Consider the following 21,214-nt stretch of genomic DNA (forward strand, 5'->3'; position numbering starts at 1 on the left):
CAATGTGTATTAGAGAAAAACATTTATTTCATAATGATATTTCCAGCCATTTTAAATTCTTATTATCCAATGAAAGGATACATTTTTGTGAATTTTTCAAATAAAACATCAAAAGGATTAACAATGCAGATTAATTTTCACAGCCTTATTTGATCATATTTGCCAAGGGTGCCAATATTTGTGGGCATGACTGTATGTAATACATGACAACATTTTTTGTTTGCCCTTATGACAGTTTCATGCTTTGCCATTTATAACAGGCAGTTGCTTGGCCACCTCCTTCCACCATTACACTTTACCTTGACTTTTAAACTTTATATTTCATCTGTAAATCAATATTTTTTCCAATTTTAAATGTATTAAACCCTTTTTTGACGTTTGACCATATGACACCCAAATCTGTGACACATGGTAACACACTTGGAAAAGGTGAAATTACCTGAAATTTGGGAGCAAAATCTTAAACTTACATTCAACTTGGCTGGTCTTCAGGGGTCCTCTTAGTGATGTCATCACATGTCACATGACTTAAGTCATTAATATTCAGTTCCAAAATGGCTTCCAAACTTTTTTTTACCGTATGACATAGGGAAAATGTGTCTTTGCGGAACAATTTGTTTTAGAAACTAATGCCATTTCTTAAAGGTCTATCTTACTGATACTTTAATATGCTTATCTTAAGACTTAAAAAAATATGCCAAATGAAAAACTTTATCATTTTTAAATATTTGTAATCATTTTAAATGCAATTCTCTTAAATAACTTTAAGTGAATTCCGTTTGACTGTATGACATTTGACCACATTAATAGTGTAAAAGTTACCTATTTTTGAATTTTTCACACAATTATGAACAGTGAGGAGGACAAATGATGTGAGATTAAAGCATATATATAATTTTAAACCTATTTTATATAAATATATGATATGTATTGCTTGTGGAAGTCCAAATCAGTGCGGCCCGTCACTGACCCAATTATTTACACTTGTATTACTATCTGGATAAATGCGGCTCTGACAGATTTTCATTAAACAGAAAACATTTTGAAATAGACTTCTTGTTTTAACCTCCATGGTTATACAGCTAGACAAACAATTATTTACATTAATAATAGATCTTGATCTCTTAATATATTTCATTACTGCAGTGACGTAGTGTGTGTATAGTGTGATATATTTATAAGCCTGTTGTTGCTGGTGTTACTAAGAGTGTCATGATTTGTGTGGTGTGGAATTTTACACTTTGGATTTGGTGACTACTTCTTTTGTCTGCCTAGTCATGGATCTATTCATCGGAAGTGCAAATGAAGCATCTTGTAATCGTGGGGTTGTTGTTTTACTTACTTAACCCCTGGAGCTACCCGCAGACCCCAGAGTCTTTAATGCAGTGGTTCCCAACCCTGGTCCAGGAGGCACCCCAACACTGCATGTTGTATCCTTAATCAAACACACCTGATTCAGATCATCGGCTCATTAGTAGAGACTCAGAGAAAGGATATATGCAAAATTTGCAGTGTTGGGGTGCCTCCAGGACCAGGTTTGGGAACTATTGCTTTAATGTACCGTTAAGGATAGTTTGTTGTATTTTAAGTACTTAGGAATCAGAACCATTCCGTATTTTCAAAATTGAATTTATTCGTGGGTGTTTTATATTGCACTTAATTGCAAATACATTAAAAAAATTATTTAGCTAGTTTCTTATATAAATAAACATTTACTGGAAATAATTGCCATTATGAAGTGTTATTATGAAAAAAAAAAAAGATAAGAAAATTGTTTAAAGGTTGATAAATTGCCAAATATCATTTTTACACTTTATCGCACTATATCTAGCATTACTATATCTAGTGTTTTACCCCAAATACCATACTTTTACATATTCTTCAGTTATTAAAACTTGGTTAAATTAACTTGAACAAACTTTAAAAAGGAATTTGCCTCAAAATGTATTCTTTAATGGTAACAATTCTCATTTGCTACATAAATACACTTAAAATAGATCAAATTAGCACAGAAAGACTATGCTGCTACCTGCAATCGCTACAAGAATCCATCAAATTTTCACATGAATTATGAATATCAGATGTTTTAGAAAGTACAGCGGTGAGTTTTTGTGCCATATGTGCCTTTAGCCCTGTTTTACATGTATAATGAAAAAACACACAAGTGACAAAAATGTATTCGATCAGTGAAGATTTATATTATAATTTACATTTCGTCAAAACTGTACTTAAATAGCTACATAATCCAGAATGTAAACAAAGACAGTCTTTTTTTTTTTCTTTCTTTCTTTAATTTAAAGCTGAAGATGAGGTGTAGACTTTGGTCATACTTCAGGACAGAAAGTGTATGAGATACTACTACCTCACAGCACATGCTGCTGATAAACTGTCCTAGTAATACCGCTGGACAAAATCGCATTAAAAAACAAGGAAAAAAGTACAAACATAAGAAAAAAGAACCAGTGCATACAAAGGCCAAAGTGATGTGGAGTGTCCATAAACATCATCACAGACCCGCAGAGCAGACAGTTGCAGAAACACACACTGCATTTGCAAACATCTCTGAAAATTAAAGATAGAGTCCACTTTGGTTATCTTTTCCACATTCTCATTTCTTTATCATTTTGGTTTTAGTAATGTGCCACGCATAAGTAAGAAAATGCAGAGTCGGTGTCAGTCTCACAGCCTGTGTGTGACAACTAGACAGACTGCTATTCTTTGGACCACATGTAGACCTGCACATTGGGACATTTGATTTCCTCTTCAAGTAGCAAAACAAACATCACATATGCCTCTGACGTCTCTCAATTCAAGCACACACCATACACACACACACACACACACACAAACACTCTGACATTTGAGGTAACAGTTGTTGGTAATACACAATATGCCCTTTTTGTATTCATTAAATTGTGTAGAGCTCAACATTAAGGTTATAAATGTTATGTAAAACATGTACACATAGATATGTATTCTCTGACCTCTCCTATAGTAAAAAAAAAAAAAAAAAAAAGAAAAAGACAAGAAAAAAGAAATGCCTTCAACAAAAGGTCTACCTCTGACTTCAGCCCACATTAAAAATAAACCTGAATGTGGTGAGCTCTTTGCAGTCACACGTGAAATCACAGTCAACTGGGACACTATTTACAATTACTATAAACAAAAGAATATAGTAAAAGAAAATATATAAAACAGTAAATTACAACAAATTAACCAGTCATTGTAAACATTATTTTCATGTATTGGTTGCGAAAGATGACGTGTTCGACAATAAATTAAATAGATTACCTAACAAACTAAAATAAACACAAAGAAGAGCAAATAATATTAATAGCAATAATAATAATATTAATAAAAGAATATGATTGTCTTTTTAATTTGTGTAGGACATACTGGACCATTGGTGAACTGGATCAATGTCTTAGCCCTGAGTACTGAAGTCCCTGAACATAAAGGACATAGCCTGATTCTTCGAGAAGAATTATGTATATTTGTGGCTGTCCATAACCTGGCCTAGACAGCTAGTCAGGAAAACAGTCAGCAAGCCTCTAGCTGGCTAGGTTTCCATGGCCTCCTCTGTCTCCTTTTTAACTTTGATAGGTTGGAGCTGGATAGGGCTGCTGCAATGAACCTTGATGACAGAGGCCTCACTGCCATGCTCGTTCAGACGATATGTAGATAATGCAGGTGCTGGGGGGTGCAGGTCTCCTCCAGTGCTACCTTTGTGATAAGACGTCTTAAAATCCATCTCCTGCCAGAGCAGGCCAAAGATCTGTTTCTCTACCATGCTCTCCACGTCAAACCCCTCCATTTCTTCCAGTCTGTCCGCATTATCGCTGATGTCAAAGTGTTCAATTTCCTCGTTGACGCGGTGGAGTTCATCAAGGCTGCAGCTGGGAGAAGGAGAGACTGCTAGGCAGTAGCCTTTGAGGTGGAGGCGCAGGCTGCTGAGGTGGATGTAGTTGCGGTGGCAATGCGGGCATTGGTGTGGATGTTCTCGCGTGTGCAGCCGTTTGTGCAGCTTGAGGTGGACAAACTGTGTAAACTTGGCGGGGCAGATCTTGCACTGGTAAGGCTTTTCACCAGAGTGCAGTCGCAGATGGGTCTTCAAGTTGCTAGTGCTGCTGAAACGCTTGTGACACACCTGTGAGGTGAAAGCAGAATTTTAGAATCTCATCCTTATTTGAGCAGAGACCTTACAAATGTACTCATAGAAGGAAATGACTGGTTATAACTGAAATTGTTGTTATCATTTACCTGGCACTCGTGGGGTTTCTCTCCTGTGTGGACCAAATAGTGTTTCTGCAGGTGGGCCAGCTGAGTGAAACCTTTATTGCAGGTCTGACACTTAAAGGGTCGTTCACCACTATGGACTCGCAGGTGCACCTGAAAATAAAGACAGGTAAGCTGGGTACTACACATATGCTTTTCATTAAAAGGGAGACACGGTTTTCTTGCTTACCTTGAGATTAGAAAGTTGACCAAAAGTCTTGGTGCAGACATTGCACTCATACTTGATCTTCCCATTCTGCTTCTTAAGTGGGTAATCTAGACTTTTGTATCCTGCGGAACCTCGTTTCATCTTGCTGAGATTGATCACCTCATCATCTGAGCGGCTGCCACTCAGAATTGCTGAGGTAGGCTTGGTAGGAACACGTCCTGTAGAGGCTGCAGAGCCGGCTGTTGGAGACCTACCAGCGGGAGCGTAAGGGTGCCCATGACCATGGACTGGTCTGTCTTTCAGAGAAGTGGCTGCAGAAAAGGCACTAGTGGCCGCTGGGAGCAGGATGTCCTTGGGAACCGGAGAGTCAGGTGGAAGAAGAAATTGTCGACTACCCTCGGATGGAAGCATGCCATGTGGGAAGGGAACATGAGAAGGTACCATGCTGCTATAAAAGGGGTACATGTGTGGAAATATACCACCTAAAGTATGTGACCCACTTAAACTACTAACAGGGTAATGGGGCATGAGGTAGCGTGAGTAGTGCGGGTTAGGGTAAAATGGCATTGAGCCTGCTGGTGAGTAGCCTGGGTAGTGGTTCAGGCCACGACTGTAGAGTGCTGGAGAGAAGGAGAGAAGGGTGTCTCTTGGATCAAGGGATGCTGGTTTGGGACTGCATTCTGGACTGCTCTCCGGACTGCTGTGTGCTGAAGGGCTGGGTGTCACTGTGCACTGTCTGTGTGAGCGGTTTGGGAGGCCAAATACTGTGGTTGTCTTTACAAAGTCTCCATTTAGGGAAGGGCGGAGTGGATAGACAGCACTCGGGTAAAGAGGTCGGTCTGGGCTGCTGGGGCAGCAAGGACGGGTGGGAAGTGGTCTGCTGGGTTCTTTCAGTACATCTTTCAAAATCTCTGAAACACTGTGCTCTCTTTTCACTGGGTGCTTGACTTCAGTTGCTTGCTGTGTGGCTTCGATCAGGCTCTGCTCTGTTTACACACAATAAAAACAATATGTTAATCATTTACTCACTAATTCACATTCATTGATACAGGTCTGTTTGTGATATGTTTTACATACATTACTTGTCACAATCGCAATCCCTGACCAATTCCAGTTAATGTTATTTTAAGGGGCACATCAGTTCTACTGTCCCAGAGGATACAGCTCTTCTTTAACCAAATTTCAACAAAGCACCCCAGTGGTTCACTTAGTGTGACAGTTTGATAAATTATCCTGTGTTAGGGTCTACAGACAGGATGTGAGGCCTGACAGCCGCCCCGGCCAGGGTGGGATGGATGCACTGATAATATCTAATGGGGTTCATGGGTGGGTGTTGGGGGACTGATGGCGTCCTGTTAATAGGGATCTTCAAGTCTAGATCTCCTCCCTTTTACAATCCACAGAGACCATGGATGGATTCTATTTAGTGATTAATCTTAAACGAGTTCCCAAATTTCTGCACAGTCTCAAACTTAAAAGGTTTCACAGAATTCACATAAAAAAAATCAGATGAGGAGTGAAATATGAATAAAACATATATGGAGTAATACATTTATCAGATTTAGGCTAAATAGACCCATCATAAACCTCCCTGACCCTTCCACCCACTCGCATTTGATGAAAGGTGGGCAGCTAATTTGAAAATTACTTTTCCATATATCTGAAATGCTTCACTGTTAATCTCTTTAAAAAGGATGTAAACAATTAAATAACTTCCTGCTTCCTGTTCACTGAACTTTAATTGTGTAGAATTCAAGTGTGAATGTGAGTGTGTGCATGATAAGTATCCCTTAAAAGAAGATCTGTACTCTTTACTCCCCTATCCTTCTGTCCCGGCATCTACGTGTAAACAAACCGAGAGGTTATCAGTTCTCCCCTCCCACCTCTCTTCCACAGATAGTATGAGTTCTGTTCCTCCCTAGAGAGCTTGCCAAAAACAAACAGTCGGCGATCACAGAGATATCAATCTGTCAGCACAAGCCCTGCCGCCAGGAAGTTCAACTAGTCAATGGAGTTTTTTTCTCTCTCTCTCTCTCTCTCTCTCTCTCTCTCTCTCTCCTGTGTGCTCTTACTAGCCTCTCTTTACTCTTAAAGTGGCAAACAAATGAAGAGGTTCCTCCCACACCTCATGAGGCAAAGGAATGAAAGGACTCAAGATCCATGTTGGTGTTGCCGTCATTTTACACCAGACAGGACTAGTGAAATAGAAGGTCAGTGTCTAAATCAGTTTCATGTGGGAGGTTGTGTCAGTCAGATCAGCCCATTCTGTTACAGTGAGTCAGACACCAGGTTTCTGTAGGTTCTGCTTTGAGATGCAGTGGCTATTATTCCTTCCTAAGGCTGCAGGTAGAAAGGCAGCAGACATGACTGACTAGGTGTAATTATATACTTGTGTATGTGTGAGTGTTGAGCTCAAGGGGTCGGCTACATCCAGTGGCCCCCAGGGTATGCGCATGACTCTGGGGAGAGGAGTCACACTGACTGGCCTGTTCACCTACCTATAATCCCCCCCTCACCTCTTTATCAATCTTTCCCTCTGTCTCGTCTTTTTCAGCTTCGAGACTTTTATTGCTGGTTTCGTATGTTGGGCAAAACAAACCTTCATGTTTAAAGGACATTCTCAAACACCAATGGCTGCAACATTACACTCCCATTCTTAGTAATTAGTCTGAACAAAAACATTGTAGTGGAAGAAAGCAGAGAAAAGTTCAAAGAACTCCGATCTTAACAGAGATGAAAGGTAAGAAGCTGGTATGTTTGCACCATGCTTACAGGGTCCATCTCTATAGTGGAAAATGCATGTTTTTCTTGACTTAAACTGAGATAACAAGGAACAAATATCTGTGTTTAGGTCTATGGCAAATAGTGAGGCATCAAATATATGCATTTTTGTGAACTTACTGAGTTTTTGCATCATAATCTCTCCAGAGGCAGGGTAGTTGAGACGGCGGGCAAACTCAGGGCAGTACCACACCAATAGTTCCTGATCAGCAGGAATGGCCTTCACGGTGTAGAAATAGATGTTCATGCCGTTTTGGCAGGCAGCAAGGTTCTGTTCATGCTGGGAATGAGCTGGATTCACATAACGCATCCAGTTACTCTTCTCCTCGTCCAGTCCGTCCACAAAATGATGGAACTCTCCATCTGAGTATATCTACAAAAAAAATAAAATATATATATATATATATTAAGACCAATTACTACGAATTACCAACTATTGTGTTCTATAGTCCTCTAGTGAGGTTCTCATGTTTTTGAGACAGACGAATGGGGTTTGCTCTTTTAAAGTCTCACAGTGAGTCAGCAAATGCCCCCACACTAATATTCACAGACTCAGAGTATCTCCATCCAGCTCTCTAATGCAATCTTGGGTCTCATCTAAAGTGTGGTCGGGGGACGCCTGTCTTAGTATGTTGTCTATACTAAGCTTTCAAGTTCCAGGAACACTTTCAAGACGTCACAAACAAGGTTCCCCTCTGAAATGTCGACACTACACTTCCTGTAGCACTTTTTCTCTAACCGGTGACTATGTAATCACCTGCCCTGCACCATATGGTTAAGGACTGACAGTAACACAGGAAAGAATGATATCAGTTCTGTTTCTTGTAGGTAAAGACCAGAGTTGTTCCACTTGGGGATCTTTGATTTGGCAACAATATGGAAGTGACAGAAAACAAGTCAACACAAAACCAGAGCGGGTTGACTTTGCACTTTCTCCGTGACGCCAGCTGCGAGTCACAGAGGAGTGAGAGTGAATTGTTTTGTTTTAATTGTAGTAGCAGTTAATGCGATCTCTTTTTTCACTGGTCAAACTCATTGGATAACTGCAGTGACACAGATGATCTGTAAAGCTGAAATATTCTTAAGATATATTCACAGCAGCAGAACTGCATTCGAGTCATTCAGCACTTCCTGTCCCACACGCTCAGAGCGCTGCACAGTCAAATAAAGATGATGGAACGTATCAGTGCTCTCTCAGTCATTCAGCACCAGGGCAGCAATGCAGTTCCCAAAACAGCAGATCTTTACTCAGCAGTTTCTGGTCGCTCTGAGAATATAAACTCACTGCTTCTACATAACCATCTAGCCCATGATGTCACACAGGAAGTCAGTCAGTGGAACAGGAAGTGACCTGGTATTTATTTTTTTCTTGTCCGCTCCTACTTTATTAAAAGATTTTGAAACCAAACAACTCACCCGCCAGAAGTACTTCCTGTTCGCATCTTTGGGGACATTTTCTGCAGTGTAACTTTCTCCCACAAGGGGGCCAAACCGTGTGCCTTTGGGAATGTATTCTCTGCTGACTACACCAATAACCTGGTTAAAAAAATAAAATAAAAAAAGAGGTAGGTAAACAGGTGGTTAAAAAAAGAGGTAGGTTACAGTACAGTTCACAATTTGATCATTTTCTGAAAAATAGTTTGCAAGCATCATTAAATTAGCTTGACAGTATTAGCAAGACAAGGAGTGTGTGTGTGTGTGTGTGTGTGTGTGTGTGTGTGTGAGGGGTAATTAATTGACAGTCAGCCAGATGTGTGCACTTGAAAGACATGGAGCCATGCCTCTCTTCACCCGTCACATCTCCTGATAGCTACAGGAAGCTAAAGGTCATCGAGGTTGTGTCCTAAGGCCGAGAGAGACTTTTGGTTTGTCCCGCTTCACCTCTTATTAACCACACAGACACTTCTTCTGAGGAGATCGCCGAAGCTTGACCTCTCTTCACAACACCGAACCATACAGGTGATTTGTTTGATAGAAATATCACTATATTTTAGACCAGACAGGATTTTCTAGATTAAATTGATTCTGCAAAATCGATTCAAATAAGTAAATGTATTAAACATAGATGGGAGTTTTCAAATCAAAGACAAAATATTGAATATTTTAAATAGATATGTTTGGATCTTCTATCAGAAGATCTGAAGAACTTAAATGAAATAATCTCTCCATCAATACTCTCTCATCATCATAATCTCCGTCTGCGAAACACATGACTTCACTCAGGTGAAGAACCTCAGGTGTTTCTTGAACAACTCTTTATCACCTCATAAGTACGTGCTCATAAAAGAGGCACGCTTTTTTCCTCACAGGAAGAGATAAGACGGACAGAGCGACTGATGAAAAAATCTATAACCCTGTTCGCATTGATCTATAAACACTTTCAAAACAAGAGAGCCCTAATCCCTTTCAAAGCTCCTGCCGTCATTAGCGCTAGAAAGGTGGAAAGTAGTGTGTTTGTGGATTGTCACGGACACAGACATGGCAGTCTGCCGCAGATTAAACAAGTGTGATAGATGGCACTCGGGCGCTTGAGGAGCTTGTCATGTGCTGCTCTGATGTATGGATGTTTGTGTTAGCTGAGTAAAACAATGTGAGCTAGAAATTATAAAGCGCACGGACGCAGACGGGTCAACAAAACAAGTTTAAAAACTGGCCTGACAGTACTGATAAAGAAGATTAATACCAGTTATATGATCAGTAGGTGCAGCTTTATGGACACGCTGTTTAAACAAGAATCACAACCATCCAAAGTTCTGCTTAAACCCGCTTCTCGGTAATGTGACACTCTAAGGCGGGTTTGTAGATTTACCGTCAGTACATTCATACGAGCAGACAACAATTATTAGCAGATGGCATGCATGCAGGACTGCAGTTTGTAACCTGATGAATCTTGTGGCACATTTCAAAAAGGAAGCCTCGAGGCCATGAGTTCATCATGCGTAATGCCGGGCGTCATGTCATACCTCTTTAGAGTCTGCTGGGTGTTTGAAGGCCAGGTTTCTGGGTAAGGACGCCTCGGCCCGAGTGAGTTCTGGCTTCTCCTGAGGACCCTCCCACGTATGGTCCTTTACAATGTACGTGCACTTCTCTTTGAACTCGTCCTCCGTCCATTTTGTCATATCTACATCCTCTACATCCATCTTGGGCTCCTCATTGTCCACGGTGTAGGGTGCTCCCTCAGTAGTCAACATGGCCGAGCTGTGATGAGAAGCAGCCTGAGAAAAGAAAAAAAGAATTGGAATTAAATGTGTCGTCTCATCAGATGATGACGGCTTGTGAGAACAAGAGAACTTAACATAATCCAAGTAAAAAGGTTACATAACTACATAAGTGATCTAGTTTCTTTCAAACTAAGCACAAATATTCTTTTATACCAAACAATATAATTAATTAGAATTGAAATATTTTTGAGTAAATTAGAGCTTAATTGTTTACACGTTAAAAACTAGAAAGAAGTCAATTAAAGACAACAGCCGTCCCGAGCCGTTCATAAGGTCAGAACTGATCACAATCTCTCTTCTCATGTCCTACTCTTCATTTCTGTCTATCAACACGCGCCTTACCCTCTCCCTGTTTTCTTCTCTGAGTGAAAAAATAGTCACAAATGGAGGAAAACAGAGGAAGGAAGTCCGTCTACATCTGAATGTAGCTAAAATTGGAATCAGTGGCAGAGCACATCAATCCATCCCAGAGAATGTGTGTGTGAGAAACAGAAACAAAAGAGGAAAAACTTTGACGCAAAGCGAACCAACACAACTTCAACCAAACTTCAAAAGGTAAAATATGTAGTTACCTCTTCAGGACTTTTTTGAGATTGTTTTATTAAAACCACTTAAAAGTGATGATTAAAAGTGTTTTAATTTAATTCAATTTAAAACTACATTTCCAATTAAACTAAAAACTTAATTTAAAACTGTTTGTATTTATAATTGCAAAGTGTTTTAATTCATTTTATTAAAGTTTACAGAATTAATAATTTCAGAATTTATGTTCCAAAACAAACAGTAATGTGAAATTAACAAAGCTGTAATTTGATTGTAAAAAAAAAAAGTAGATTTTTGATCAATATAAATTGTAGCCGAGCATTGTCTATTAAATTAACATTTTACAATTTTCTTGAAGATCAGAAAACAGTTTTGTTTTTTTGTTAGAAAGAATCGTGTGTGTAGGACAGCTGTAGAACCAAAACTCATATTGAAACTAAAAAGCACCTCATTAACAAACATGGAAATCAGATGTATGTATACTAAATATACATGCATAATATAACACTATATTTTATGTTGAGTAGGGAAAAAATACTTAAAAAATATGTATAGTTTACATTTATTCGAGCTAAAAACGTACACTTATTAAATATACAAAAAAAAATTCTATGAATTACATAACAGAAAAAAAAATTTCTACGATTTTTTTAATTAACTGAAATAAATGGAAATGTCTGAATTATCACAGTCAAGAATTTTAAATGAAAACACCTAGAAACTAGGAATAACCAATAAAACTATTTTTCTACCTCACAAAAAAACAAAAACAAAAAAACAGTAGCACCACATATAATTAATAACTGCTAAATAACTAAATAAGCTCTAAATATTTCATTTCTGAAATAATAGAAACAATTGGTTCCATTGTAAAACGCATTCTCTGCTTTACCAGAAAAAAACAAACGAACAAACAAAAAAACACAGAAATACAGTTAACAGAAATGTCACTTACCAGGACGCTCTGGTCCCAGCCACACATAGAGGCTGTGTGTGATCTTTCCCCTGAGTTTGTGAGTGTGTATGGGACAGGTGCAGCTCACAGTTCTCCTGTCTTGTCCCACTGCTAGTCCAGATGGTAAGTGACTTCTCCTGCAACTGCCTGAGATTGACTGACTGACTGAGAATGTATGTTTGACTTGTTGAAGGCACTTTGGCCCTGCCCACTATCTCCTCCCACCTTGGTGTTACTGACTCCGCCTATAGATCTTAGAATTACTCCACTGCTACACACACACACACACACATTATTGAAGATAAATAATTAGAGAAAATAACAAATAATAACAAATGTGTGCACTAACCGCCCTGCATCTCTGAGATTCTTTTACATTTACTTTCTTTTGACACCTTTTTTTTTTTTTTGTTGCATTTTTCTATTAAAATATACTTCTATAAAATGTACTTTCTAAACAATCCTTATTAAAATCAGTTATAATCGGTGTGCATTTTCTTTTTTATTAATTATATTCTATTTTAGTGCCATTTTAATTCAGTCAATTCAAACACAGACCCTCATGAAAGAGAAAAAAGTGACCAAAATAGTCTTTGAAATATTGCGATGCACCACACGACACTGTTTTGGCCCAAGCCCCAGAAGTCTTGTTTGAAGAGGAAAGTGAACATGTTTATGCGTCTTCCTCGCTCTCATCCTGTGAAGGAAGGACGTCCTGTGACGGTGACTCAATCACTAAGGCCGTTTACTGGGAGCCGACTGGCGTCCCTGTTCCTTTTTTACCTCCCATTTTACACTCTTTCCCACAATACTTACCCCCTCCGGTACATTATTAATTCTTAAGAACGCTACTACAAACTCATAGGAACCTGTTTTCTGGGATCTTATGTTGATCAGTCTTAAAATCAGAGACGTTCTCTTGTAAACTTTTCTCTTTCTCTAGGTGGATATGAAGTTGTAATGAAACATTCTTGAAGGATTCTTGCCTGTCCCTCAGCAGACATGCTCAAAAACCCTCATTACACACAAAAACACTCTCACCCACCCGAAATTCAGCTGGTGACAAAGTGCTGACCACATCAGTCGCAGCCTACTATTTCCTGGCAGCAGACTACCCAGAAGATTGTTGTAGCCCCAAGGGCTGCCCAGAACCCGCTCAGCCCACAACCCGCCCCAATCTGGTCCACAGCTGTTTACACTGAAACCCACTCAATAAGAAGTCCAGGAAGGACCAGCACCAAAACACTGAAATCCACCTTCAAACGAAAGAGCTGAAACGGGGACCTGCCAGAAAGCTGGATCCGAGAGAAGAGAGTTGGTCTCGGCCAAGGCCATCCCCAATTAGATCCACTTTAAGAGACTCCAAACTCATAAAAGGGCTGAACCCTCCAGGGCTTGATCAGACACCTTCTCTTTCTCTGGACAAGCTGAGGCCAGGGGGCAGGGAGGACTCTCTCATCTCTGAAGTCGAATTCAAATGGACCTTTATACTGTCTGTATAAAGGGTTTAACGTGGCCTGAAAGAAAACCAGCGAAAACAATAGCGGGCAGAGGAACATCAACAGAGCTGTTAGTTTTACAGACAGCTCATAACATCCCCGCACCGCAGAGGAAGAAAAACGGAAGATACGAAGTGCAGAAAGTTCTTGCAGCTCAAATAGAAATGTTCCAATTGGAGATTAGGAATGACAAATTTGTGCAGTGTAAGTGCTCACATCCTTGAAGCCGCAAACATAGGAGTTGCTGACGACCACATCCAATCTTCTGCTAGTCCTCAGCAGCCAGAGACTGATATGTGAAACCAATGTGCTTTTTTAATCTAATTTACTTCTCTCAGTCCTTCTAAAACAGTGTAAACAGGGCTATATTCCTTTAAATCATTTAATCAGGGTTCTCTCTAAATCGAGTGATGACTTAGTTAAAAGAAATCTAGTGTACGTTTCCTCTGCTTGTGTGTGTGGCTGTTATTCTAAGCACATCCCACCACAAATGAAATATTAGGCAAGGCGTATTAAGCCTGTCTGAAGTCTGAAGGTTCGAGCATGTGTGTGTGTGTGTGTGTGTGTGTGCACACGTGCCACAGAGAAGCTGATCTGCACGTGTGCCGCACGTTCCGCAGATGACACCCCTCCCAGCCCTTTTCATGTGGGGGAACGGGGCAACAGAGCTCTAATCCCTCCGCTTCAACTCCACTTCCTCAAACCAGCCATCTGGAGATATGTCTGTCTCCTTACAACGTTCACCGCAGAGGGGGCGGCGTGCTGATTAATACTGTAACCAGACAGAGACTATCTAAACTCAGAGAGGACCATGCTAAATGTGGCACATGTGTTATTAAACTGTTTATATTAATGATTCAATTTTCAGGATTAGAGCGACAGTGGATTGAGGGTTTGCTTACATGCCATGCCATTTGGGTAGAACCTAAGAACCAGAAATCAGGGAAATGTTACTGCTTTTCAGAGAGATGGAAAAAATGAATAATAGTAAAATAAATGAATCAGCTCCAGTAACTGACAATGAGTAAATGGATATAGATCAGATCGTTCATTCTATAATGATTATTAGACTTTATACAGTTGCTACATGGAAATTGTAATCATTGCAGTTGATTCATTTATTTGACGGTAATGATAACGGAAAATTAAACTTCTTTCAAGAGAATCCAGGGATAAAAACATTAAACTCTGGGGAGAATTGATTCTGTTATTCTAGATATCTTTATAAAGTGAGACGTGCATTAAACCGTTTTAACAGTCAGGAATGTATGTAACATGCATTAAGAATCATTACAAAAATAAGACTACACATTCACTTATTTAATGACATTTATATATGAATAATTTCAGGAAGCCATTCAAAAGTATGTATTAGAAAACCAATGAAATTAAGTATTAGAAATGTGTCTAGGCTTTGATCAGTTTATTGACTTGACACATTGATAAAATGAATAATAGATATATATATACTTTAAGTACATTTATAATGAATGGAAATCTGTTTGTTTAACCTGTTGGTTTCCAGAAACGTCGGTGAATGATAGCGATGCTTTAATCCTACAGATATACACAGAGTTCAGAGATCTCTGTTCACACACACACACACACACACACACACACACACAAACCTCCACCCAAATCAGCCTCATTAGGATTATCTGAAGACATTACGAAAGCAAACATTTCAGCAGGAGAACAAAATCCAAGCTAAAGCAAATGTTGAAGGCATTTATCTTCCCATTCAGCTCCAGAGAAAACAATCAACAAAATATCATCAATACCTGGTATAATGTATTAAACATAATATATAGTTATTCTAGCATTTTTATTGTTGTGATGATGGCATGTAAATCTTTCCCGACAGTAGTTGACTGAAATGAGTTTGTTGTAGACACACAAACATTGGTACAGGCATTAACTGCAGCGTTCTGCTGAGCTGATAATACACTTCATGTTGAATGAGTTTGCCCCACCGACACACATGCCCTCCTCTCTGCGTCTAAGATCTTTACACGAAACAGACATACTGTTCCTGGCCACCCCCTTACACACACACACACACACACACATACACAATCACACACTTCCCCATCAAAGCAACAGAGAAACGTATGTAGGATGAACAAAGTCAGACACACTGTAAGCACACATGCTCTTCTCTTTACTCACCAGTGACTTCATCAACATTCAGGAGGAAATGCTTTTTAACCATTTAACCTTTTAATAAGATCTGATTAGCAAAAGATGATCAGAAAAAGACCTGCCATTATCTTCAGTGTTTATCTGAAAACACACACACACTCATACAGTGAGTAGGGAAGCCCTTTGGCCCATCAGCACCCCGTGTGAAGTGCTGTGAATGCGAATGTTGGGAAATATTTAGTTTGGATCTCTGCCACACAAGTCTTTGGAGAAGCTGTCTGCACACCTCCACCTGAGACATGGAGTCAGAGCGCGCTTGTGTTGCAATGTGCACATGTAAAATGAATTCTCAAAACTCCAGATCCTTTTATTTAATGTTTTATTTTTTGATTGAACATGCTGTATGCAAGCTATTAAAAATAGAAATTAAAAGCAACAGAATTAATTAAAATAAATATAATAACTGAGATATATTATAAATTTTGGAAGTATTATGAGATGACACATTTGAAGGATTCAGGGTCACTGCCTGGTTATTGTAGTTCAAATAATACATCCATGTGTGAGAAAAAAAACATCACTTGTTATATGCTAAATGCATACATTTAGTTTTAATTTAATTTAATATGGATCAGGTGCCTTGAGACAAATCTCCATGATAACCAAATATGATGGCTTTCATTGTCACATATCAATAAAGGTTTTAAAGCACTGCAGACAGACAGATTTATTTTAGCAGTTTTATTTTTAGATTTATTTTTAGAGAGTTTTATTTTAGCAACCATGTGTCACAAATACGTTCTACACTATGTGGTTAAAGCAGAATTCTGCAAAATCTTAATGTCCTTTATATTATATCACAAAGCAATCAAGCAGATGTCCCTGACTATCTTCTGAAGTGTCTTGCGTGTGTTGCTTTCAAAATGGTGACTGTTTGCATGTCACATGTTTAGTATTACTGTTACTCTCCTGGTGTAGATAGTAGTGTAGATCACATTAATCAGCTTAAAATGACATATGATGAGTGTTTGGGATCAGAGTTGTGTGTTAGTGTGATAGATGGAACAAGTGATGGATATGACAGTGTGTGTGTGTGTGTAACCAGGAGCCACGTTTCATCAGAGTGGCCAGAACAATGAGTCCATTTAAACCACCGTTGGCTCCTATTGAGAGATCACACACACACACACACACACACACACACACATACAAACACACTATCTACTACGTCAAATCACCAACTCGCTGATTAAGGATTTATTCAATAACATAGAACAAATTAATTAGCCAATATAACTGAATTTGTTAAAACATATGCTAATTATACAGTGATAAATGAATGTGTTAATTTTTTATGTAGAAAACAGCATTACGTTATAAAAATAATTATGATTATAATATTGTAATAAAAAAACTATGGCTAACAAATTAAATCATAATAAAATAGAATTAAAACATAAGAAATGTAAACGAGCAGATTCCACGTTGGAGTAATGTGTTTCTGTTTTTTTTTTTTTTTTTTTTTTTATGATAATATCTCTCTCACACACACACACACTCATGGATCATCTGACATTGCAAAACACAAGGTTTACTGTTTTGATGGCAATGAATGGACTCTGGCTGTATTCAAATCATGAGCACAAGCACTGTTTAATGTGATCAGTCACTGCAGAGGTGTGTTTTGAACCAGTCTTCAGCATTGTTCTGCTTGACAAATGTTTCATTTGGTTAATTCTTCTGGTAAATTTCCATCCATTCAGTAAAACCTTCCTCCTGCCGATCTTTTATAAAAGCCTGAATCATTATGGATTGTTCTTTCAAAAACAATTTTGACCATTTCTGTCATTGAGGAAAGTAGACCTTTTGGAGGCATGAACTCTGACGTCTGACATATATATATATATATATAAAGAAATTCCATGCAGAGTTGAATAAATGTTATGCCCTTTTAAGAACCCATAGGAGAAATGTATTGCTCAGTGGTTGCTCTTTCTAAACTCAGGAGCCTTAGTTGTGATTCTCATGTACTTCTCATTTTAGTATCAACTGTGTCTAGGATGTTTCTCCTCAAATTCTTTAGGAGAAATAAAAGTAGACACAACTGAGACATGAAAAATATCTGAGCGAAAGAAATCCAAAATGAGAATGCACTGAGAGAAACACGGGAGATCTCTTCATTGTCTTGCTGTACTCTCTCTCAAGAACCCATTATAAAAATGTTTTACAGGTTGCTCTTTCTCTTGATCACATTGGTGTTTTTCACTTTTCATGGTCAGGACAGTAGGAGGAGGGACGGAAAACGATTGGACAGGTGAGGAAGGAACAGGAAAGTACCATTAGCTGGACTCAAACTCATGTTATCTGCAGTACAGATGTGCCTTCACACAGATGTGCTGCCCACAGGACTCTGACTCTGACAGGTGACTCTACACTCAGGACACTAAGAGCTGATTCTCTTATATGTCTCAGTCAGATAATCAGCTTTGTCTTAAGATGTCTTCCATTTTATTTTAGGAGAAACGGTAAACTTTTACCAATATTGTAAATACTATGTAATTAAAATAGTATTTGAACATTTCAGAATATCAAGGGTTACTGTCAGACTCTGTTCCTTGTTTTTTGTGTGTTTTACGCCCCATGTGTTTCCATGCCCTTATTTGGTCCTTCCCGTTCCTGTCCTAATCGTTTCTAATTTGTTCCAGGTGTGTCTAGTTATTATCCTTGTACCCTGTGCATTTAATTTCGAGTCTGTGCAATCTGTCTTTATCAGGAATTGAATGTCTAATTCTCCTGCTATGTGTGTGTGTGTGTGTGTGTGTTTCTGTCTGCTCCATGCACTTCCATATTTGGTTTGTTAATTGTTCATATCTCTTTCCGTGCTCCTTCGTCTCCATGTCTCCTCCACAATAGCAGCGATTGTATATCCAGCACATTTCTAAAAGGGCAAGATGTTTAGTATAAGATCAATACTTTCTTTTTAACAAATGTAACACTAGTGTACCTGCCCGGTTCAACTGCGGGGTTAGAGAGCGCTCAAACAAAATCAATAGCACCCTCAGTTAAAGCTGTAATTATAGCATTTCTTTGAAAAAAAACTATGCAGTGCATTATGGTTTGTATTCTGTAAATCGTTTTTTAATTCATTGTGTTTTGTGCATTGTCGATCAGTGTAGCCAATCACGGACACATCTTTGTCTCTTTAATGTTTCTGCTAGACAGACATGAGGTTACCTAAACATCAAATCTGAGCACAGTGTGTCTCTTCTGAAACTTTAAAGGAGACACGTTTGAGAAGAAGGACACTCAAGCAAAAATCTCCATTTGATCTTAATGTAAGCTCATTTCTGTCTAGGAGAAATTTTTGAGATGTTAGAGATCTCACTTTTGATTTTTCTTTACGACGGGAAAGTGTTTATAACAGTTGCAAGCTTTGAATTTAGGGGTTGTAAAACAGAATTAGGAGGAACTAATTAATATGATATCAGTGACCTTTCGTTCCTCAACCGGACTCAATATCCTCTCTCTCTATGGGCACAATGGAGCTCTTGTGACATTGTCCTTTGATTGGAGCCGGTGTAGTAAATATTTAGAGGGCATGCAAAGGAACTCTCATGTCACCATAAAGACAGATAGCTGCTATCCATCAGCTGCTGAGGGTGGTCAGCGAGGGTCTCTCTAAGTGCTGCGTGGAGCAGTGGGGTGTTGATTTACCCCACCATCCACCTCTGGATGCCCTCTTTATGACCCGACAGGTCACCCCAAATCATGAGCATCTAGCGGGCAATGGCAGAAAAAGATTTCATTGATACACACACACACAGTGCAATGGTGACTCCCATTTATAGCCCACTTCTTTCGTTGTCCTTGATCTGAACCCACATTTTTCAGAAATATATTTCCTTGTCACAGACACAATAAAATGGGAATTGTGAAACACTGCAGTGAAGCAACCCTCATTCAGATAAACAATTAGAAATGCTGAAATATCCTAAATGTCGCACCGAATACGCCGATGAACTCATCAAAGACTAAAATCTGAGCAGTTGCAATACAGTTTGGACAGCAAACCAAATAAATCAAATTACAATCAGATACACAAATACTCAGACTTGGACTGACAGTCTGAACAAGGTTTTTTTTGATTGCCAAAGTTTTCTAGAGTCTAGTAAGAGTCTACATAACCAAGTAGCTAAAAATATCTGTTTGTGTGTGTGCATAAGTCTTCATTTGTGTGCATGCGTGACTATAAACGTGCATGTGTCAGAGAGAGCGACTACGATCCCCACAATTTGTTGAAAATTGACAACAGACCTGTAATTACAGCGGCACTCCACAACCCAAGCGTAAGCCCTGCAGGAGGACATAGATCATCACTGTCCCTTTAAAACTCAATTAACCTGACAAAATCAATAACAGTACAAGAGGAAAATGTCAAACACACAGCAAACACACACCCAGGACTCTAAAACCTGAGGACAACAGTGCATGAACTCGCATTCACAGTAGTTAAAGAAGAAAATGAGCGTAAGTGTGTTTGAGTGTTGATTGCTTTGTTGGAGGACAGCCTTTGACAAACACATGGAGACTGTTTGACTGGACGCGACAGCTCCCCTGTGTTTAACACATCCTTCTACCTGACTCTGAATGAGTCACACCTCACCTGAACAGCTCAGTGACGCCACTCATCTGAGACAAAATGACGACTTACACACACACACACACACACACCCGCCGATGGTTGGTGGCGATTTAGCCGCAACCTAATTACACAGGAAGTCAAAGGGAGCAAAACCTATAATCATTAATGTAACTCCTTACAACAAAGAACAGAGGGAAGTCTGACCTCTGAGACAAAAACACACAGATTCTGATCCTGCAACCAGTTCAGAAAACAAAAACACACCCATTTTATCTCCCGTGAGTCAGCGGCTCAGACCTACAGCGACGTGATTCACAAAAGCCTGATCAAATGAGGAAAGAAATGCAAGCTTGTGGTCACATACACACAAACACACACTTATAAAGATCTCTTTACTGAAACAAAAGTATCAGGAATAAACCACCTAATACGCTGTAACAAAGTGACCTTTGACCTGACAGCTGAACTGGATGTATGTATCATTGCTTATCCTTACTTACCGTCGTAACACAGGGGAGATTTACTTTATTTTACCTCATTACAGCATACTGAGAATTGTTCCAAGAAAAAATATAATGTTATGTATAATTCTAATATATGCATAAGTTAAATTTTAGGGTCACCTATACAGTTTTTGTACAATTAATCTATAAATATGTGTGTACACTACCATTTAAAGGTTTGGGGTCTGTACATTTTTTAAAATGGTTTTGAAAGTTTATTTACATTTTTTATGTTGAGTAAGGTTGCATTTATTTGATCAATATACAGAAATAATAGTGAAATATACACTGTCAAATATCAAAATGTATTAGATTTTCTATTTGAATATATTTCAGAATGTAATTTATTTGTTTGATGCAAAGCTGTATTTTCAGCATCACTCCTCCAGCCTTCAGTGTCACATGATCTTCAGAAATCATTCTTATATTCTGATATGCTGCTCAAGAAACATTTATATTCATTGTATTATTTATTATACATTTT

The 21,214-nt window shown here is 38.8% G+C and overlaps 1 protein-coding gene across 1 annotated transcript; it reads right to left on the reverse strand.

Annotated features, from left to right (window-relative positions):
• Window positions 1–2,178: 2,178 nt before the first annotated feature.
• Window positions 2,179–12,165, reverse strand: LOC113060036 (PR domain zinc finger protein 1). Its single transcript, XM_026228818.1, has 7 exons — window positions 11,945–12,165; window positions 10,189–10,440; window positions 8,642–8,761; window positions 7,346–7,598; window positions 4,466–5,430; window positions 4,261–4,389; window positions 2,179–4,147 (listed from the first exon to the last, which is right to left on the reverse strand). Exons 1-7 carry the CDS (start codon window positions 11,969–11,971, stop codon window positions 3,560–3,562), a joined length of 2,334 nt encoding a protein of 777 aa, XP_026084603.1. The 5' UTR covers window positions 11,972–12,165; the 3' UTR covers window positions 2,179–3,559.
• Between the last annotated feature and the right edge of the window lie 9,049 nt (window positions 12,166–21,214).

The sequence above is a fragment of the Carassius auratus genome, chromosome 41, assembly GCF_003368295.1.
Source record: "Carassius auratus strain Wakin chromosome 41, ASM336829v1, whole genome shotgun sequence".
Taxonomy (NCBI): domain Eukaryota; kingdom Metazoa; phylum Chordata; class Actinopteri; order Cypriniformes; family Cyprinidae; genus Carassius; species Carassius auratus.